We start from the raw sequence: 23758 nt of genomic DNA on the forward strand, positions 1-23758 counted from the left end.
TAATATTGTTACAAAAAAAAGCTGGATTTTGGGATAAATCGCCAACTTAGGGAGAACAACAAATCAAAAATAGAGTTTTAGAAAGAAATATCTAAATCCATTTTCCCTCACCTCACTCAAACCCTCACCCCCAGCCCTCACTTTGCCACATAAGGGAGAAGAGAAGAGAAAGAGGAAGGAGGAGAGAGAAAATTTTGAAGGCCACGGAATTGAATTCGTTCGTCGGGCTCATTGATGGTTTCATCAAACACAATGTATACTTATAAACATCAGTCTCTTATTTCAATTCCAACAAAACTATAACAAGATATGGGCAAAAATGTGCTTTTTCGATGTTTTTAACGTGTAACTATTTGTGTATGTAGGATGCTTTATTCTGGACACTTTGAATATAAAAAGTTGAAATTTTACCAATTGGTTCTCTGTGATGATTCCTTTGTATATTAAATAAATGAAAAAAATTTTGCATCATGACAGTTCTCTAAAAGTTCTAAAATGTTGTTCTAAATGTTCTCCAAGAATTATAAGAAGAAAGGAAAATAATTAGTAGGTATGGTTTTACACATGAATTGTTATTTCATTTTGATAATTCTAGCAGTTCATATACCATCATACTAATATTTAAAGTCATAATTAATCAGCTATTACATTCTTATTGCACAATTCATTAAATGACATTAGAAAAGTTTTGATTTCTGAAATGATACAAGGGCTCTATATGTTATATTATAACCCCATCTATTTTGTGCAGATGTGGGAGGGATTCTGGCCCCACTTAACATATGCGGCCGTGGGAAGTTCTCTCTTTTGTTCTGGCCCAACTAAAACATATAACTATTAATAGACTACTGACCTCAATCCAAAACTTCATTACTTTGATAAACTGAACCTAGTACTATTCTGATTCAACTTTATCATTCTCATTTCCTATAATAATAACCAGAATAATAATATGGTGAGTTATGACGCCTATAAAGATATCCAACTCTAATACAGTAGCCAAGTACAGGAAAGTCATAATTAACATGTGCATCAATAAGTGAATGTAAGAAAAACTGCATGTAACCATTTAACAGGAATTATGCACAATATGTTATAATGTAACTAGTGAAAATACTGCTACATGTAGGAACAATGCTAAACGTAATATTAACATCATCACATTAAGCCAGATGAATTCAATATGGAAATGATACATTGTCCGTAAATCATAAATTGTCTATTGTTTTTAATATATTCATCATATATTACTATCCGTAATCATAAATAGATTTCAATTCATTTCATAATTCTCCTTTCAATCTCCAGAAGGTATCATGTCAAGATGTCAAGGTCTAATCATTATTTTTTTCTTTTACAGGTTGTGTGAGAACATGTAGATTGATAGGATTGTCAAAGGTATCATTATATAAGCATGTATTACTGCATGAATCATAACTTACAAATCATCATATGACAGAATTGTACATAGCAACATAATATAATAGAATCATTGATTATACAAAGTTACATATAGAATGGTCATATGGCTCATGATTTTAGGCTAAACCCAATGCTTAATAGTACATAGACACATGTCACCCACAACTAGTTTGAATGCATGCATACAAACAATACCCAATCAACCTGCATACTTTATTAGAATACATATCTTACCTCCTTGCCACGCTGACTCACCAAGTCGAACACTACGCATCCACTTATGCGTATAGGGCATCTACACCAACCCAAATCATTCATTAACCATACACATGATCTACTCTCTGACTCACACAATTACATCAATTTCAAACTTACCATCCAATTTTCATGTCGCATACATGACTCTAGGAATTAAATTCCCCCAAAATACGAATATCCTGAATAATCATCTAATGTACTTAAACAAAACTTATTCACAAAAAAAATCTATAAATAAGCTACCAAAATTCCTTACATTTTTTTTCTATTGCCTTCTTCCTCTTCTTTCTCTTCTCAGCTTTCTACTACCATTTCTCCTATGCTTCTACTTTTTTTTTCTTTTTTTTTTTTCTTCTTACCTGATTTTCCTCTCCTGCATTGATTTGACCGGCAACCACAATCAACTCCCACAGCACCTAGCGGAGCTCCTCCAAGGGCGATCTCAAACCATAACCCGAGAGCAACTAAGGTATGAAGGCTTCAGTAGTGGAAGAAATAGGGACTTAAATAATTAACTAATCACCAATTTACTTAACTACCCCCGAGAGCAACTAAGGTAGGAAGGCTTCAGTAGTGGAAGAAATAGGGACTTAAATAATTAACTAATCACCAATCTACTTAACTACCCTTAACTCAATCTTTGCATACACTCCAAGCGTCGACACTTATACCCCGGCTACAGTAAATTTGATCTATAAACAATAAAGTATTTCATTAACTTAGGAAAAAATACAAGCGTAAAGGTTGCGGGGTGTTAAATCGAGGAGACAACTCATCACAGTGGTAAGAAATGCAAATTCTAGTTTAGAAAAAAAATAGACTTTTCAGCATGTAGAATTTAATATGAGCAAAAGTTTAGTATGAAATACATTATAAATTATTCATTTTCTTAAATGTATCTACAGTCAAGTATTCAAGTGTAGCTGATCACATGTAAATTTTAATAGTTCAAATTCAAAATTAAATATATTATAATTATATAAATATTTCGCTAATTAACAACATTTTGGAAAAAAAAAACACCAAGCTATCAACTGCATACCTTTTGTTCAGATAATTGCATTGTTATATTGATTTCTTTAATATTAATGCACGAATCATTTAATTACCAGTTAAATAGTTGATCATAAATTGCTAAGCCTGAAGAATGCATTTTAGTTGATGGATGACCATAACGTGTTATAATATCTGCGCAGGTGGGATAAAAGGGACCCTAATAGAAGCATTAGCATCTCAATGTAGTTCAATAGCGATAATATTGGACTTTATCTTGCTCCATTAAACATTACTATGAAATCAAAGACTAATTTAATGTTATGATAATGGCCAGATACTTAGACATCTAATCATGACACATTCAAAGAGTTAAGATCAAATTAAAGATAAAAAGAACATAATTACTAAATGAAGTATCTATATAAAAAAATTCAAAGTTGGACATTTATATCATTAAATGACAAGATATTAGTATATATATGGCACTGTAACAAACATTACAATATTACTAATTCATGTGAGAAAATATATGTTCATTTATTTTTTAAATAATTTATAAAATTAAATCATAAAAATATGCATATTATTCACTCATCTTTTCTCTTAAACTCTGTATTAGAATTGTATATCTTTCTAAATCTCATTGCTCACAGAATTTTTTTTTATTCTAGTTGTTTTTTACAGGAAAAGGGAAAGATAAGATTGAAGCCAAGTAAAATCATATAAATTTAAAACTTATATTTTGTAGTATAGTGATACGCCTTGGAGACAAAACATCAAATAACAAATAGGAAAACTGCAGTAAAACCAAAGCAGTGGCTGCCTTTGTATTAATACTATAATAAGAAACAACATGATACATGTGATCTAAGATTCAAGAGGTAGATCGGTTCTCCCGAACAACCTAGACGCCGCTACGAAGCCTCCAACAAAAACATAAACATCAACCATAGACAACTCCCCCTTAATAGCCATAATATATAAGAAACATATTTGGAAACTTCCTAATAAAATTCTCTCAAATTGATTCCTTCCTAACATATAATAAACCCTTAGGAAGCCTCCTTAAATAATTCAAATCTTCTTAACATATAATAAACCTAATTAGGAAGCTTTCTTAGATAATCTAAACGCAATTAGGAAACTTTCCTTACACCTCCCTCTCCTATTTGATTTCAAACCCCACATTAATTCCTTCCTTAATCTTTTTCCTTATATATGGAACTATAGATTTGATGGGCCCCATAGGGGGGCTGAAACCCTTGTCGTTGCTTCCGCCCAGTTCTACTGATCCGACTCTTGCTGGACCAGCTAACTGAGCCGGCCACCTTCCGTATCATATAGTTAGGTAAGATAGGTCGTGAAAATATTTTGGGATTATTTGTTGCTCTATATTTATATACATATGTTATAAATGAAAAATTTTGAATGCTTCCGCTTTTTGGATGAATGTGGTGAAATGTGACATGAATATTATTAAAATGTTTGTGAATTATAAATGTTAGAGAGATAATAGGTTTCCCACTATTGCATCCTGCGTCATTTGGTAGGGGAATGACATGAGGCGTGACACAAAATCTATTAAAACTCTCCTTAAAAAATGTGGCAATGCTAGTGCATGAGCCCACACAAACATGGGTATGATGAAATGATCTTCTCACTTCTCTTTCCTTAGTTCATTATGATTTGTAATAGATAGAGATTATGCTGAATAGAGTGTGATAGTTTTTAAACATATCAATGTTTTTCTACTCACATCAATACATGCAGCTTTGGCATCCAAATTGTTTATCAAATTCCACAAATATATTCCAATAACATTTTCTAAGAATAACACTTAAACAGAGCATCATGGTATTATACCCTGAAACCTCCAAAAGAAATCAAGAGTTCGCGTCCTGTATCCTACTTTCCTAAATAGAATTTTCAGTGCTGTTTTTTCTTCTTTTTTGCGGATAGTATAAGGTCATGGACAAAAGGAAAGCCAAGTGCGTAAAATCCTCGAGCCAGTAGGTGCCTTAGCAAGCCCCAACCAAAAAAACTCTGGCGAACAGAAACATAGCCACGAGGAACAACATTAAAATAAATTTATAAAAGATCTGACCTCGTCAAGATATGTTCATAAACAGCAAACCTTTCACATATAAAACAAACTTATCAAAAAAGAAGGATACGCTGCCTTGGAAACATGGAATGCGCTGAAGGTCTAGCATAGAACATGAAATTTCTCTCTATATAAGTTCCCAATTCAGGACTACATGGAGAATGCCAAACAATACAATCTAAGCATGGATAGCTTACCTGCAAACAAATTATGAGTGAAAGATAATAATAAAAACTATACAAGCTATCCAGCATAAACTAAGGAAAAAAAATAACCACGAATGTGAATAGTTCTAAACAATGGTTTCGATGGAAAAGCAGCAAAGAAAAAGAAGAATGTCAAAATAAACAAATTTTCAAATGCAATTAAAAAGAATATTGCACGCCAAATGTGAGCTATGAAAATTTACGCCCAGCTCTTTTATGAGAGTGTTACTAGGTTAAATTTTCAACAGGAAAATTGGATATTAAATAAGACACTTATTTTGCAAGGACTTCATAATCTGGTGATTTTTTATAGACACAAACCCTTTTGAAACAAGCCCTTTGGTACCCCTCCCGATCACAAAAGAGTGCTTTCTATAAGCCTAGTTGGCAGGCTCTAAATGTTTAGCTTACAGTAACATAGATTTGAGTGTGATAGAAAATTTTAAGTTAATAGTGTCTATAGTGATAATTAGCTTTAAAGCGGATGGTCAGGGAATGATGACGAACTTGATCTATATCTCATTATTCTGCATCCCGAGTTGTAATTGAACTTAATTTACTTATTGTAAATAATCGACAAAACTTGATATTGTACTCCTTTTTGGCAAGCGTGATTGCATCTTCAAAGGAAACGCATTGTATCCTTGGGGTAGATATGATGGGGACATCGATACGAGGTTTCGACGTGTCGTCTCTCGACACAGGAGATCGATGGCCATGATGGAGAGTCTTTACTTTTGATGCATTTTATATATTAGTCATTTTATTTTTCAGTTTCCATTTTTGCCCTTATCGGTAGCTGGTGACTATTGTAGCCCAAGGGGCATTCTTGTCTTTTGTTTTTATTTGTCATTATGAGGCCTATATATATGGCCACTCTCTTAGGTATTAGATGATGAATGTTTAATGAAATTTTACTTGTTTCTTCTTCTTCTTGCATGAGAGCTAGAGAGAAGGGAGAGAGCTCAAAGTGATCAATTACAAGGCCCACCAGTCGTTGGAAGAGTCCACGGCTCGTGATTTTCTCCTTTATCGTCGTCTTCTCCACCTCTTCCCTCACTCCCACCAGCCGGCCTCCATAACCCCACCACCGTCCAAGGCCACCACCAAGCTCCCCACATAATCCCTCCTTCCCCAAGCCCACCGTCCACTAGCTCCACCACCTAACTCCATCCACCATCCAAGGCATCAACCCGCCTCCCTTCCTCTTGCCGCCGCCCCCTCCAATCCCCTTTTCCCATTGTGATGATGCTTTCAATCATCATAATACCTTCCAAATTTAGTTATGCATGAGAGGGAAAATTTGAATCAATTTGAAATTCAATTTTTGAATTTCAAATCTTTCCAATTTTGGAATTCCCATTTAGGAAAGTTTTATTCATGACTCCAATTTAAATTTCAAATAAATTGGATTTCATAATAACTTCCCTAATCCACAATCCCTCTTTGGAAACTCCCTAAATCCTTCCCCAATCACCTCCCTCTCTCTCTATGTCGTCGGCCACCCATGATGGGCTCCCATTAATTGCCAATTAACTCCCCTTGACCTCATTTGAAATTTGAACTTAATTTCAAATTGGATTTCCCTCCAAATGCACTTAAAACCTGATGCAATCAAAAAATAATGGGGACCCTTATTTTTTATCACAAAAAGACAACTCTTCTAGGAACAAAATAAAGAAATAAAATGCTTAAAATAACACAAATACTATAAAACACAACTTTATATAAAAAGACTTACAACCATTGACTCTTACAAACTTGACTCAAACAAACCTGACTCAAACAAGACACCCTAAACTTGCTTACTTTGAGAAGAAGGATACAGGTGGGGTTGGAATTTTGAAGCCAAAGAAGAAGACGACGTCCTCACATCTCCTCTTCAATGTCGAATGGCCGATCCCGAGGTTGATCACGGGTTCGCTTACAACGATCGTGGGGAGATTGACATTCTTCTCTCTCCCTTCTACGACCCCGATTAGGAATACGACGAGACGGCGGAAAGATACGTCAAGCGCATCGACGATCGATCTTCAAAAGCCTAAGACGGCTTGGCTTCTCGTTGGAAGATCTACACCTTCCCCGTCCACAGCTACCTCTCCTCCACCGCCGACCTTTCCGTTGATTAAGACCATTGGCGTTGCGATCGTCCTCGTGGCATCGTTGGGTGTGTTGAAGACCTTTCTCCGCTAAGCCATACTTTGAGTGTGAGTGAGCATGGTAACTCATGGTGAACTTTCTAAATATTAACCGTGGGATTGTATTACAACATATTTGTTTTTTGTGATAATTTCGGATCTATCTTAACTTGTCTTAAACTTGTGATTTGTAACTGCTTACTACAATAAGATTGACGATTGAAAGTTCTCTAATCTAATCTTACAAAACTTTAATCTTAAGTAGCAAGCTTTGTAATCCTTTAAAATATTTTCGTGCAATTCTTGTTGGTATCACATCAAGATATCTGCCAAAGAAGCCAGTTTTAAGTCAACCCTAGCTAAAACAAAAAGTTCATGCCCCCATAATGTGCTTAACGATGGGATCAACTTTTAAGGAACATTTGAGCTTTACTTAGTAAACTTGATATAATAGTGGCATTCGGCAATGAACCACTGCCCAAAGAACACATGTATGTTCTTATTAGTATGGGATTTTATAAAGTGATCACTCAGATACACTTAATATGGCATTTACTTTTTAAGTGATTAGTTCACACTTAAAACATCTCATCCAAGAGAAATTTGTAAAAATGATGGAGGGTTAGATACTTAGATGGCTGACTACTTTAAGCTTTGACCGGTCAGTAATTGTTTGAACATTTTAGACTTTTGTAGTTTTTTAGATTTTTGTTATTTTATCAGGCTTTGAGCCTAACATGAATTGCATTAGAATTCCGCTGATTTAATAGCAAAATCCCCTTCATTTGAGATTTGTAACAACACATCCATTATCAAGGAATGATGTTTGAAATTTTTTGTTTTATAGTTTAAGAGTTAGATTTCTAAAATAGGCCCATCTAATTATGATGAAGGATATGCCCATCAAGATGGTGCTTGATTGATTACACCTGATTGCTTGAAACCTTATGAACTCTGCCCGCTTACTAGTAGAGAATTGGGTCCATGGCTTTGCAAAACATTTGAATTCATTTGAACATGCATAGTATTACAGACCTTGTCAACTCAAACTGCATATATATAGGATTGGAACTTGATGCTTGCAACTAGGGGTGTAAATGAGCAAACAGAGTTCGAATCACCCAGAGTTTGAGCTCAAGTTTAACTCAACAGTTCACATAAACTCACGAGCCTGCTTGTTTATTATAAAAGATAGAAAATGATTATAATTCAAGCAATTGTTATAATAAATTTAGAAAAGGAAATGAGAGATTAGAAGAGAAAAAATAAAAATTCACTTTCTATAACAAGTTGAGATATAATTTTTAAATATTTTTATAGCTTTATACTTGAACTCTTGAATTTTAAGATATTTTAATCATAATTTACATTAGTATATTTTTAAATGAGCCAAGTCTGGCTCAAGTTTGGCTTGTAAGCTCATTGAGCTTTGCTCACAAGCCATTTACAAAAGATAGTTTTACTCTAGAGGAGGTTGGAGAGCACTTGGTTGTTCAAGTGTTAAAAGATTATGTCAATGCTTATAGGGTTGCAGGGACTAAATCTAAGTATAACATAAATTATTTGTATTGAGCTCCATGTGCTGCACATTGCATAGAGTTCATCCATGAGAAGCTTGGGGAACTTCCCTAGCACAAGAATGCACTGACAAAATCTAAGAAAATAAGTAAATTTATTTATAATCAATCATAGATTTTGTCGCTTATAAGAAAATTTTTAAAGAAAGAAATACTTAGACCTATAACAATTAGATTTGTTATGGCTTATTTAACAATTCAGAGTATGTTGGAGTCAAGACAACCTTTGTGCTTAGGCAAGAAAACCTGAGGGGAAAAAGGTTAGGAAAATTGTTCTAAATGACAGCAAAGTGTCATGTATGCCATCACAACCACTAGGCCACTAGTGCACGTTTTAAATATGGTGGATGACGAGAAAAAGCCTATCATGGGCTTCATAAGCAATGTTAAGGATGAAGCAAAAGAAATGATTACCCACAATTTAGGAGGAGAAGACAACTTTAGAGAAATTTGGAATATCATTGATAACATGTGGGAGATACAACTTCATCAGCACTTATATGCAGCAGGCTATTATCTGAACTCTCAATATTAATATGTAAAAATTAAGTCAACAAATCCTGAGATAAAATTAGGATTATATCATTGCATGAATAAATTTTTATAGCTTATTCAACTGAAAGATCAAATGTTGACATGCAATTAGTTCCATTTAGGAATAAAGAGGACTTTTTTTATTACAATAGGCAAAACACAATGTTTCCAAGCGATCCCAGCTAATTTTATTTGTTGCTTTAACATATTATGTACTTATTTATTTAAAAATCATTTTATAAGTACTAATTGTACTAATATATATAGTTGAGTGGTGGATTCAATTTAGAAATGTCATTATATAATTGCAATGTTTTGTTGTAGAGGTTTTGAAATTAATGTGCATTTCATCTGGATGTGAATGCAACTAGAGCATATATAATAAAGTGGAGAAATCATTTGACAATTTTAAGGTTGAAATCCTTAGTGTACATCATGTACAATAAGAGACTTAAAGACAAGAGCTTGAATAAGAAAGGGTTGAAGGATGACGAAAACCATTTGATTTGTAAGAATATAGCATCTGATGATGAGTGGTTTACAAATAATGAAATAGGATGATACCATTTGAATTATGAGAGGAAAATTTGAACGTTGATTTATTTGATGGTGATAGAAACAGAACATCTACATTCACTACAACCCAAGCACAATAACAACAAACCAAAAAAGGTATATAAAAAAATTATTTTGTTAAAACCTATTTATTTTGAAGTATTACTCATATTTATATTGATGAAAAATATTTAGGGAAGAGGAAGATAACTGATATAGAGGAAGAAGAAACAAATTGGGAGGCATTGAACTCCAGAGATGATGAGTCAGGAGAGAGAGCAATTCATTATGACGATGATTCAAATGAAGACCTCGGTGATGATAATGCTGATGAATTCTCAGTTGTTATGTCATTACTATTTCTTTTTTGAATTAAATGTCAATGAGAAGAATATTGGGAAAGATTCAATTTTGAGTTGAACTATATTTTATATTGTTTAATTATTGTGATGTTTAGGTTTCAATTCTATTTCATACAATTTATTACTTGTCACTTTATATCTTGTGTATTTTTGTATTTTATATATATAACAATTTATTTTTTCTATCAACTTTTAATATATTATACAAACAAATTTTCATTTTGACTTTCCGTAATTTTTTTATCTATATATTGAGAAAAAGGTTTGATTACGCCTTGAGGCTTACGTCTCGCCTCACGAACGGAAAAAGCCTCAATACTCAATTGAGTAATTTTAAACCTTGATTAGAATTATTTATTTCACTAAACGTTTAGTTCAACAGATATTATAAATGAGATTTTCAAGAAACATAAATGAGCAGTTATAGAGAGGTGACCAATTTTGCCCTATATAATGTTGAAGAGCAATAGCATACAAAACAACACAAATCTTTTTTAAAATTACAAAAGATAACCATGTCAAAAATATTGAATTACTAATGCCAACGCTAAAGAATATATCAAGATAAATGATAAAATTTACATTTTATAGCATCATGATGTGCTTAGTCACATGCCAAAAATAGAATAAGCTCAGTTCAATGTTCTAACTCAAACGGCTCTAAAGAATATGGTTGACGAGTTTCAGTAAAGGTATGATTGACAAAAATCACAATTTGAATAAGTTTTAAGAAAGAAAATCAAAATGGAGTGAAAATAGAAGAATTAAGTCTTTGTATGACATATATCGATAAAAGAGATGTTTTTCCTGATCGTGGTAAAAAAACAAATCGATTTAAGAAATAAAATATTGATAAGTAAAAAAACCTTCGCAAAAAACTTAGAGAATTTCAATTGAAGTGCACTGGCCATACATTACCAAGCAAAAAAAGTCAGCATTAGATTCATAAATTTTTTTTTCCAAACATCCTTCTTAGGCTGATATTAAGATATCCCTTCAACAATAGAAAATTTACCTTTCAAGAAATTTAACTTGGAAATATCAACAGAATAACAAAAAGTCTCACAAAGCCGTATGGTATAAAGCATGCATGCCAAAGCTGATGTGAATAGGGCATATGAATATTATCAAGAACTAAACATGAGTCTCATGACTTAATAGTAAAACCCATCATATATAGATACCTTTTGGCGCTTCCTTCTCCGTTTCCAACTAAAATCTCTTCTTCTTTTCCTGGAATGCAAATGAAATGAGGAATTTTCTGAAACATCGTTACAGGGTGAGCTGAGTTCACCAGTGTCTCCAATTTTTAATGATGGTACACCCTTGTCTTCTGGAACTTCAAGCAACCCTGAAGGATGAAAATCTCCAGCCTTTCGAACTTTACGACTACTTAATACAGGAACTAGAAGCAATTGAACACATAAGGGTGAATTCAGTGGGTCTTACAATCAAATTTGGCATTTATTTCAAACTCGGGTTCAAAGGATACAATGTTTTCCATAAAATTTAGCAATTAATAATTTGAATAAATGTACAGGGGTTATTGATACAAGACACCTTATGATGTTGGACTACAATGCTTGAAATGATTTTAATAAGAGCTTGCACAACTTATTGATTAGAGTAATAAAATTAGAACTAGTAGCAAATAAAAAGACAAGATAAAACGTAAGAGTGATCACTTCCGTTTAGGCTAAGTTGCAAAATAAGAACTTTGAATCATCAAAATAACATAGGAAATCAACAACGTGCAAATATAATAGCTTTCAACGAAAATCTCTAATCTAACAATAAGATTAGAAACAATGAACTGCACTCAATCCCTACGTTTACTAAGCTCGGCAGAGTTAGGCGAACATGATCTTCATGACTAAAATCAAATCATAAGGAAGAGGGTTAGACTTAAAAGAATACAAGAAGAGGAAGATTAGAAGACCATCACATATCGGATGTAATCCTCCACTGAACGGTACCTAGTTGCTCTTCAATAGTCTCGACCAAGGTATCCAAGATGTGCTCTAGGTACTCTTCTACGGTGTGGTCGATGCGTGGGTTGACGTCGAAGAAGGTCGAGTGCAGGATGCAAACAAATCATTGCTCGTAGTAAGAGAGGACGTAACCAAGTTCCGGATCGGTCTTGCATTTGCTTTGTGGTATGTGGTGGTATCGGCAACGTCCCTCAAAGCTCCTAGATCTCTTGAGAGAGGGAATCCTCACAAGAAATAAGAGATAAGAAGAGGATAAGGGTTCGGCCAAAGAGGGGAACCACACACGGGTTAGGATTAGGTTGGAGGAGATGATTAAATCCAAAATTCTGAAGTAAATTTCAGATTTCGAAATTAAGAGGGAAAGGAGTTAGGAGGGGAATTTAATTCCCAAATTGGGGTAGGTGAATTAATAAGAGAGAGAGGGATTGGAGAGAGAGAGAGGGGGCAATTAGGCTAGGGGGCCGGAGGCATGGTGATAGAGAGAGGGATTTAGGGAATTAATTAGTGGGTTGCCTAATCAAGGGAGGCTTAATAGGCAAGGGATTAAATCAAATTCAAATAGAATTTGATTTGGAATTGTTTATGGAAACTTTCCAAAAATAGATTAGTTAAAATTAGGAAAGAATTTGAATTTCAAATTCAATTGATTTGAATTTCGAATTGATCCTAAATTAAATCCACTATATTAGGAAACTCAATGAATAGGGGAAGATGAGCAGGACCCGCGACTAAGAGAGCTAGGGCCGGCGGTTTGGTGGGCTTAGGGGAGGTATAGCTAAAGGGGGAAAAAATGGAGAAAGATGCAACGTTAAAACTTAGTATTATTGGAGAGTTGAGTGAGAGATATCTCTTAGTGACTAATCTTATTGTTAGCATAGGGATTTATTGTTGAAACCAATCTTGTATGCAACGATAGATTAATTTGATTGTTTTTTTATCTCAACTTTTACGCGTGTGATTCGGCCTAAGCTTTTCTTACCGCTCTTTGTGTTTTATTGCATCGTTTAAATTCACCGTTAAGATATAATTATTTGTTCTAGGAATATTAAGTGTGCAAATTCCTTAAAGTAATTCATCTTCGCATGTTCGTTCTACATCATCTTGGTATCAGAGCGCAAGGAGATACAGTTGATCGACTCAAATACACGAGAGTTCTTAAGACACCCACTCGACGGAGTCGAGTTTTCTCCCACCTGGGGAGAATGATGAGGACATCAGAGATCAACGGCTATGATCTTGAGCAACGATTAAAAAGGCAGAAGAGGCGTACGCACTAAGGCGCGACTTAAGGCGAGGCGAAGCATTTGCGCGTTGAGGCTTACGCCTCATTGGATTCGGCGGAGTGTGCGTTTATTTCACACGGGGCGTAGGCTTCGGTTCGTAACGCCTCGAAGCGAAACGAGGCACCGCTTCGATTTGTAAGTATATAGACCAAGCGGTGAGAGTCGTATAAGAGTCGAGTATTAGGATAACATACCTGCTTCTGCTTCGGGTGAGAACTGAAAGGCGAACTCCGCCAACTTGGACGACCACAGCTCGGTCGAGTTCGAACATAGCTGGAGGCGATCGAAGGTAACGATTTATTCTTCTTCTTCTCTTGCTTCCCGTAATCTTCCCGTCATTTGCTTCATGTCTCGCTTTTTCTTCTCTAGCTTCTTGTAATCGAAGGTTCTTTTTTCACGGCTAGGTAACGATCTTTCTTCCCATAATTTGCTTCATGTCTCGCTTCATCAGATTGTAGTATTGAGCATATACAACAAGCAGAATTTCAAAATTACTCTTATAATATAATTTTGTTCCGGGGGCGCTGCCCCCGAAAACCCCCGCAGGGGCGCTGCCCCTTGACCCCGCGACCTGATCGGACAGGTCAAACCCCGCCAGGGGGCAGCGAGTTAGAGGATGACTTTGACATTAATTATGAAGATTCTTCTGAAGACAATCAAAGTGATGATGAGCCTGCTTTGGGTCTTGATCCTAAGGGAATTTTTTATTTTTAAGTGAGTTTATTTTAAATCTTGTATTCCACTAATATTATCCTAAAACAAATCTTCAAATTAATAGTTGATATAATATTCTGTTATTTTTTTTTCTTATTTATAATTTTAAATTAATTTATTTTAAATCGTTTTGAGGCTTACGCCTCGATCCGCCTCGAGGCTTACGCCTCGCCTCACTTAGAAAAAACGCCTCGATTCCCGATTTCGCCTTTTAAAACCTTGATCTTGAGTTATTTATTTATATGTTTTTTGTAATAGTATATTTTATATTGTTATTTTTCCCTTTATACCCTTACGGGTGGTCATGTAATATTGTAGTCCGAAGGGCATTTTAGTCTTTTATTTCTTTTCTTTTCATGAGGCCTATTTATAGGCTAGTTGTTTTGTATTTTGGGATGATGATTTAATAATAAAATCTTCTATGTTTTTCTTCTTCTTGTGAGTGAATAGAGAGAAGGGATAGAGAGCTCAAGGTAAGCAAACGCAATACCCACCAGTCATCGGAAGAGTCCTTGGCTCGTGGTCTTCGTCTACGTTTTCTATTCTATCTTCGTCTATTCCCCACCGATTTCTCGTCATCCCTCCACTTTCATGCCGCCACCAAAATACCCCTTGATCCCCACCAAATTCCCCTTCCACAATCCCACTCGTCGGCCTAGCTCCTAACCACCTCCACCCAAGCTGAACCCGCCTCTTCCCTCTTGACCGCCGGCCCCACCTACACCTTAAATCATTATGATGATTTTAATCGTCATAATGACTCCCTGAATTGCCTCTTGCAATAAAGAAAGTAGTTAGGAAAGTTTGAAATTCAAAAACTTTCCTTAATTGCAAAATTCGATTAAGGAAAGTTTTCAAATTTTGAATCCAATCTAAATTCAATTTAGAGGACTCATTATTTTCCCTCCTAATTGGCCAAGCTTGTTTTGGAAACTCATAAAACACTTCTCATAATTCCCTCCAAATGCCTCATGGATTTTGAATTTCAAAATTCGAACCTACCTTAAATACTTTCCAAAAATAACCTCTCAATTAGAAAGGTGCATTCATTTGAATTCAATAAATATTTGAATTTCAAATATCTTCTTTATTAATCAATACCGATTAGGAAACCCCATCATTCAATGAAATCTGAAATTAAAATTCAGAATTGATTTAAATCCTTGATTGAATCCGTGGGCCCCCATACGTTGAACCTAGACACCTAATCCTTTCCCCCATATGGCCGGCCCCTCTTCCCTCTCTTGCTTGATTATTTCCTTCCAAATCAAACCCAATCTTCTCCCCCAAATCAGCCACCTCTTTATTCTCCTTAATTACTTGGGATTTGAAATTCAAATCCTCTCTTAATTCCCAATTCAAAAATTCTGAAACATACTTCAGTTTTTCCCTCTTTGGTCTCCTACCTATTGAATCCAAAATCTAGCCCAAAGTTGTGCCGCCCCTCCCTACTCTAGCCAGTCATTCCATCCCCCTCCCTCCTCCACTGGTTACTCGTTTGAAGTAGAGCCCCTGCTGGAGTTATTTTGCTGTCCAGAGAATTCTAAGGCTGTTACAGAGTTTTTCTTGCAATTCCAGCTTGCTGACCTCTATATAGGAGGGCTCAAATCCGTAAAGAAGCTGTCCAGGAAGACCTCCTAACTGCTGCCCAGAGGTTCCAGCAAGTCTCCACTGCTGTCCAAAGATTTCTGGACAGATTCTACCTGCTGTCCAGAGTTCTCCAGAGGCAATACCTGCTGGCCAGAAGTTCGTCATTGTTGTCCAGTGATTTCAGTAACTTCCCCATTTGCATCCCCACCTCGGAAGGTCTTCATCTGTTGCCCACAGGTTCTAGTGCTCCCGACAAAGGTGAACCCCTCTTCCAAATTACATATCTTCCTAGTTGCTCTCAACAGTGGTCTTAGTAGATTCATGAGAATAGTGTCAATACTCCTCCGCTAAAACTTAGTGCTATTGGAGAGTTGAGTGAGAGATATCTCTTAGTGACTAATCTTATTGTTAGCATAAGGATTTATTGTTGAAATCAATCCTATATGCAACGTTAGATTAACTTGATTGTTTTCTGATCTCAACTTTTACGCGTGTGATTCGGCCTAAGCTTTTCTTACCGCTCTTTGTGTTTTATTGCATCGTTTAAATTCACCATTAAGATATAATTATTTGTTCTAGGAATATTAAGTGTGCAAATTTCTTAAAGTAATTCATCTTCGCATGTTCATTCTACATCAGATGCATAATGTTTCCAAATCCTAACTTACTTAGGAAGGCATAATATCAGACTGCTTGATATGTGTTGACAAAGTATATCAACAATCACAGGTATCATAAATGGAGAAAAAGCCTGGCAAATCACAGAACAGTAAATCTATGAGGGCAAGAATAGTATAAGGGGACGCATAGGACAGAAAAAAACTCATACTCACATTACGACAAGGTTTATGAGAGACAATGGCTCTCGCAGAAGGTAATTAGCGAGGACAATTTGTACCTTTTAAGGGATCTCCTGTGACCTGAAGGTAGTTATGGTTTGCAAGAGGTACGAAGATTGATGAATAACATAAGAGGAATGTCATCAATTCATCACCAATCTGCATATAAATTTAAAAAAAAATTGAGTTCACCATACTCGTCATCACCGCATTGCCATTAATCATCAAAATAGTACAAGCAATGAAGCAAAATGAAATTTTAAAGAGTACATTTTTCTCATAAGAAATTACCCTTTCTAACAATTGATCAAAAACATGACTGCAGTTGATAGCACGATCAGCAAAGAAACCATTTTTCTGGTAAAAACATATTAATAACATCGTTAAGTGGACTGAAAATAAAATAGAACAACAGTGCATCAACAGAACGTTTTAGGGAAAAAAATTCAAAGGAAAGTTTCTAGGAAGAGGGCATAAAAAATTCTCAGTTCCTACACATCTAGAGAGCATGAGAAACACTTTAGTGTGAGCAACCAACCTCATAACATAGAGAAACATAATTACAATAGAAACGAAAGAATTTAAGAAAATGGCTTTAATTTCTAAAAGCAATATTTAGAAAAAAAGACTTCTAATTCTTAAAACCCAATAGTGATTTTTTTCTGCCTGTTATTGAATCACACAAGCATACAAATTTTTCAAGAACTGTAATTTCTGGATATTGTTCCAGCTTTCATGAAGCACAGATAGATAATGTGAAGAAATGCATCTATATGGATCTAGATTTTTCTCAAAGACATGCAAATCCCATTTTTAAAAATGAAATATAGAAAAGAGTTGCAACATAACCCAAAGTTCATTATTTTTGCCTACGCCGTAGCGATCAAACCACAAGTAATTGAAGAACAAAATAAAGAACAGTTAACAAAATTTCTGCATACGTCAGTAGACAAAAAATAAATGAAAACAATAAAAGTACATAAAAGACATGAAAACGCAGAAGCTCAAAGCAAGCACAAAAAGATATGATCCCTTTAGGGCAGTAGAACTCCATTTCATCCATTGTGAACTCAAACAAATAAATTGGAAAATTGACGATACATAGCACCCGGGCAAAAGTTCCATCAATGACTCATTACATGTTCCATGGATGGTGCAAAGAAAACTTGTAGATGGAAAAAGAGTAACATGACTGAATTAAACAAGATAATAGCTCCAATCTCCTTGTCAGCATTCATAATAGTTTCATCAGTTTTTCATGTAGAGGTCTAGATAAGGTTCCACAACCCCTTCTAACGTATGTAACAATTCTTTCAACTTGCACTCTTATAAATTAATTACTGTCAGACTCAATAACCATAAGAATGATCATACGGATAGGAGAAGGAATAATCATAATTTTAGATACTAAAACAAACCGATGGTCCGGCCAGTTCAATTGTGAACTGATCCACCGGTCAATTCAGTTCGGTCCAAAAACTGCTTCAACGCATAATCCGTAAGAAACGATGGTTGAACCGATCTGATTTTTTATGAACTGGTCAATTCGCATACATATCAATTTCTAACCTTCTAATTTTGATCAAACGGTTGTAATAAAAGATTTAGAGATTCCAGGACATTTGACCTCTCTCCGACTTATGTTTTTGAAATTTTAAAATTATTATTATTATTATTATTTGAAAATAAATATCTTATAAACAATCAAAATTTCATGTTCCAAAATTTTGATTTATGATCATATTCAAAATATTCAATGGTAAATCATCCTGAATTATAATATTATATATTATATTAGTGAAAAATCATTATTACCTCATTTAAGTCATTAAAAATAATTTTAATATTTATTATGTCATCCTGTTGAACCCCAGTTATCATTGAACCTTAAACATTCACTCTTCTGGTTCAATATCCGGTTCAATTTTCAAAACCTTAGTTGTGAATAATATACTTAAAGCAAGTGTAGCCTCCAAACTAGGGTGCCAGAAGTTCCCAACAACAAAATCTGATTTTTTTCATTAACCATATCTATGAAAAACACAATTAATATAATTTTAGGAGGACCTTATAATAAATATCTTATAAACAATCAAAATTTCAATGAAGAGAAATAAAATTACTTCACAACGGCTGAAGATTTATTTTATGTGCATACAAACCTTCGGCTTCTCTTAAGGAAAACTCCAACTTATATGAAAGGAGACAACAGGATGTGGGATGTTCCTGGAGATGGATTTGAATCTCTTGAGAATATGGGAATATTAGAAATTGCTAATCTTTCACTTGATGAGCCTGAATTAGAAGCTATATTAGAAATTGCTAATCTTTCACTTGATGAGCCTGAATTAGAAGCTATGATATTTATTGACGGTGATATAGAAACTCAAAGACAAACAACCGAAGAAGCAAATCTTATCATTCCTTCTATCGAATAGTTGAAATTTCATATGTTGGACCATTTATCTTCTTGTTTTTGTTGTTGTACAAGACATTTAAATATTTAATGCTTACTTTTATTTCAAATTTTTTTGTCATTTCAAATATTACAATTTGATTAATTTCTTAATTTTTATGTATTATTTATATATTATAATGTCGTATTAACGCCGTATCCGTATCATGTCTTTTTAAGAATTGGCGTGTCTCATATATGTATCGTGTCGTATCCGTATCGGTGCAACATAGCCCATTATCCAATAAATTTCTCTAGTAATTGTTGCAAGTTCGGCAAGCTCACGAGGCAAAGTCGATAGCTTTTCGGGGAAATTTTGGCAGCTTCCCTACGAAGGGAGGTCATGAGGGCACTTGCCTTTTCTAGTCCGCCTAGGCATATATGATTCAACGGCTGAGGGCTTCGAGACATTGTGTGGTCCCGGAATTGGTCTTTGAGCATCTGTTTGTAATTCGACGTTTCCCCTCCTCACGAGGCGAGGTTAGGTAGGGCATTTGCCCCTTCTAGTCTGCCCAGCCTGATAGGATTCATTAACCAAAGGCTTCGGGATGTTTTTTTGTCCTGAAATATGTCCTCAATTCTCCACCAATTCGAGATTGCGACGTCTGATTCTTTTCTTCTCTTTTAATAATTATATTATAATTATTACTAGTAATAATTTTTTATTAATAATATTAATTAAATATAACAAATCTCTTTTAATTTTAATTATTATTATTATTATTTTACTAATAATAATGATTAAATACAATAAATCTCTCTTTTCCCTCCTGTTTCAAATCAAGAAAGCAAGTGTGAATTCGGATTGCAAATAAACAAGGCTTAATTTTTGTCGTATGCATGTACAGGAGTGTGGTAGCTTGTTTATTGGAAGCAAACATAAACAAAAGAGGCTGCTCAGACCTTATTTTGTTGTAAGGTGGAGCGGACGGGAGACAAAGCTTGTCGGGCGTGAGTTTCAACCTTGTGGATGATGGTGTTCAAATGGTGGACGGAGGTTTGTTCGATCAGTTGTGGGAGGCGAGCACAGGGTGTTTCGAAGAAATACATGCGCAAGAGGCGACATGGGGGTCTCATTCGCACCTGGGGAGCCGTACAAAAGTGGCTTTTTTGCGTCTGAGAGGCGGACTAGAGACTAAGATTCGCTCGCATAAGTCAGAGCAGAGGTCGGCTTGGAGTGGGGGTGCTTCGCATGCGGGAGATGGGCGGCAGGCGAATTCGCCTGCGCTAGGTAGAGTTGGGTTCAGGCTCATGGACCAACTCAGGCAAGAGGATTTCGTGCAGGTGAAGTCGGCTATCGGTGCGAGCAGCGTAGCCAAATTGGGTTGGTTGGCTGAAAGTGATCAAGAAAACAATAGAGGAAGGCCCGGACGGTGGGTTTCACTCACGAAGGAGCATATCTCAAGAAATTGAAAACTCAATTTTGCGTAAAAATCCCTTTTTTTTCTCTCACTTCTTTTATACGGCTTGCAAGAACAGTTGTTTCGATCACGATGTGTGAAACGTGGGCTAAATGGTTCGGTTGGAATCTCCTTTTACTCTTTCTTTTTTATATATATAAAAAATTTTCGAACACCTTGACAATAATTTGAACAAGACTGGCAAGTTCAATTGGCAGTTTTATCCAAACACCTTTTATTCCCTGTTGCCTCCAACACCATGTAGATAATTTTAGAGACGTTTCAAAAGCCTTTGGATGTATTGGTACTTTCAATTCTACAAATAACACCTCCATGGTCATCATTAATTGTGGCTTAGAGATCAATCTGCTCTCCATTGCATGCCACTAGTGATTTCATGATTGAAGTTGAAATAGGTGAAACTGATATGGAATTTCAGTTCAACAGCTCTAAAAAACGTCGTCGTTTTACAAGTTTATATATGTGGATCTACTACTAACATCATCTAAGTTGAAGGGCATAAGCCGACTGACATTCACTATGGACTCGTGGCTCTTGCTTCTCCCTAGCTAGTATATGTAATATGTGGACTTGATTTGCAAAATTGTAGTAATATCAGCTAAATTCCTCTCTATCTTCCAAGTTTATGTATTTGACAACCTAGTTATTCAAGCAAATTGTATGGTGTTTAAAGCAATTGAATGTGCATGATTTGTTTGTTGAGTGAACATAAGTCATAATTGTACATGGCTATATAAGTCCAAAAGTATACATGTTTTAATCAATTGCTCATATGCTGCTTGTAATCCTTAACTTCATATGTAATGCAAAGTTGTTTCTGTCAAAAATGTATAATTATCTATAGAAACTTTCAAATTTTTGCTCTCTATGCAAATGGATTTTTCATGTTTCTAATTGTCAAATAATTTTCTATTTCCAAACTGCATTCATATTTCGAACAACAGCTATGAAATAAGTACCATGCAGGGAGCTCAATAAAAGGTTAACTTGAACTTAAAAGCATGAAATTAAAGGAAGGGGGAGCTAAGTGAAGTACCGTGTGAACATGTATGTGCTACAATTCATATGGTTATGGGGCGACTTTGAGAATTATATTCATTTGTAATGCACAGTAGAAAATTATACGAGAAGTTATAAGTGCAGCATAAAACCTTTAAATGGTGCTGATGAGTGGCCAAAGAGTGATAAAATTACTCCATTGCTACCAAGGTACAAAAGCTCGAGAGGCAGGCCATCAAAGATGCAAAAAAAAAGCTGTTGATGCACAAGTAGGGGTGTTGTAAGTTTTCAAACGAGCTCGAGCTTTCGAGTCGAGCTCGAGCTTGATATTTTCTAAATGAGTCGATCTCGAGCCCACTAATCGAGCTCGATCTCGATCTTGAGCTCGAGCTCGAGCTCATTAAGGATTAAATGAGTTAGGCTTGATAAGGCAAATACTCGACTCGACTCGTTTACACCGCTATGCACAAGCATCACATTCAAAGCCAAAAAAAGTAAGATAGAGCGAACCTAAAGCTTCATTGTAGTCAATGTAGGTAGAGTGGGCACAATAACAGCACTTGTGGTAAGAGAATGCATATTGAAACACATGGAGAAGCCCAGGAAGGTCAACAACCATTGATTTAAATTGTAAGTTATGTAATTTCATCAATTTTATTGACTTAAAAAAAAACATTTTGATTTAAAAATGATATTTTCTAAACTTTGCTTGGTCCATTTGGACTGTCAAATACACTCTGAACCAGCATTGCGAACTCTCACGCAAGGTTCTTCCAATACCAAACTTTTGTTAAGTTAATTTATTTATTTTTTTTATCAGTGCACACTTTTTGTTTTCTTATGTGAATCTAGTTAAAGTTCCTTACTTTTGTAGGTATTCTAAAGTCAGATTGCTGAATCCGTCTCCGCCCTACCCGACCTGCCTCAAAAGATCATAAGCATTAACACAACAAAATTTGCTAATCCAACTGCCTAACCAGCACAAATGTCATATGAAATATGCTACTCATTTTCTCGTAAATGGTGTTTATACAGTCATGTCCACCATAATCCTGTACAACACCGAACCCCATAGCCATTCCACTTCCTGCTGTGAACACTAAACCCTAGAAGCCGATAACCCTCAACTGTTGGATCCATTGCTCCCTCTAATGTAAAAACGGCATAAATCTTCTATATTGAGCCAAAAATCATATACTCACATAGCGCAGACCTAATCCGGAGGTGGAGAAGTTGGTCGGAGGCGGCGGGGCCGATGGTGAAACAAAGCAGAAAGAGTTGGTGAGAAACCGTAGGTAGTCCGAGGGGTCTTCATCACAAACGAGATGAGATTGACCGAGGCAACCAAGACACAACCGGCCATTGCAGGAACAGTCGAGAGGGGAATCAGGCGGAGGAGTGGGAAGCAATGAGAGTATGGAACACTCCAGAGTGTTCACGCGGCAGCCACATGCTCGCTTCAGAACTTCTGGTATCCGGGGCCGTCTCCTCCTCCTCCTCGCCATAGGCCGACCGCCTTCTTCGTTGAAGATAAGGGCTTCCTTTTAAAGCACGGGATTTGGAACCACAATGCACTGAGCAGCGTAAGAATTTATACAGAATTTTAATGTTCTACCTTTTTGTTCGATAATCGAAATGGCCACTTCTTGGAAGTTGAAACATGCTGAAGGCGGGAGCAACGAGAGACTTTTGATGACATATGACGAAAAATTATTAGGTGCAGAGTGCAGACGTAGTGAGAATCGTTCGTAGAGATACAGGGTATTCAGTGGTACCGAGTGGTATCGAACGTAATTATTAGGCACCGTAACCAGAGTCGCAAAATACGTGCTGACATCCAATAAAATTTTAGGTCAACTGCAAATTTTACATGCGCTTGCGCTTTACCTGGCTTGCGTTTTATCTGCGCTTTTGACTGTACTTTGCATGTGCTTTATCTACGCTTACCTGCGCTTTTGACGCGCTTAATTTAAAATAATATTTTATCAAAAAATTCGGACCTATCTCCGCGTCCGATGACCGGATGCAATAATTTGCCCGTCACCTGACCTAGAAATAAATATGGATATCCAATAAAAACTCGCCATGTGGACTATTTTTGACTGTGCGCTTTGACTGCGCTTTTTTTACTGCGCTTTACCTACACTTAACTTGCGCTTTTGATTGCACTTTTTTTTTAGTCAAAGTGTAGTCCATGTAGCAAAATTTTAGTGGATGTCCGGATCTAGAAATAGGTCTGCTGACCGAACCTAATAATTTGCCCACGTTTTGTGTGTAGCTTGAGATCGATGTGAAGCGCGTTGAGCTTATATTA

General features: G+C 35.7%; 1 protein-coding gene across 3 annotated transcripts in view; it reads right to left on the reverse strand.

Moving 5' to 3' along the window:
- LOC110092187 (telomerase reverse transcriptase) overlaps nucleotides 1-23180 on the reverse strand; it is a 51253-nt gene extending 28073 nt beyond the window's left edge. Inside the window, exons 1-6 of one of the 3 annotated variants that reach the window (XM_028695116.1) lie at nucleotides 23060-23180; nucleotides 22647-22985; nucleotides 16861-16926; nucleotides 16629-16728; nucleotides 11337-11503; nucleotides 4851-4977 (exon numbers count right to left, since the gene is read on the reverse strand). In XM_028695116.1, the coding sequence (XP_028550949.1) occupies nucleotides 4851-4977; nucleotides 11337-11503; nucleotides 16629-16728; nucleotides 16861-16926; nucleotides 22647-22985; nucleotides 23060-23143 (883 nt within the window). In that variant the 5' untranslated portion in view covers nucleotides 23144-23180. Of the gene's footprint in view, nucleotides 1-4850; nucleotides 4978-11336; nucleotides 11558-16628; nucleotides 16729-16860; nucleotides 16927-22646; nucleotides 22986-23059 lie in introns of all 3 variants that reach the window. The other 2 variants (XM_020816611.2, XM_028695117.1) reach the window with 2 other exon arrangements.
- Between the last annotated feature and the right edge of the window lie 578 nt (nucleotides 23181-23758).

The sequence above is a fragment of the Dendrobium catenatum genome, unplaced genomic scaffold (genome assembly GCF_001605985.2).
Source record: "Dendrobium catenatum unplaced genomic scaffold, ASM160598v2 fragScaff_scaffold_621, whole genome shotgun sequence".
Taxonomy (NCBI): domain Eukaryota; kingdom Viridiplantae; phylum Streptophyta; class Magnoliopsida; order Asparagales; family Orchidaceae; genus Dendrobium; species Dendrobium catenatum.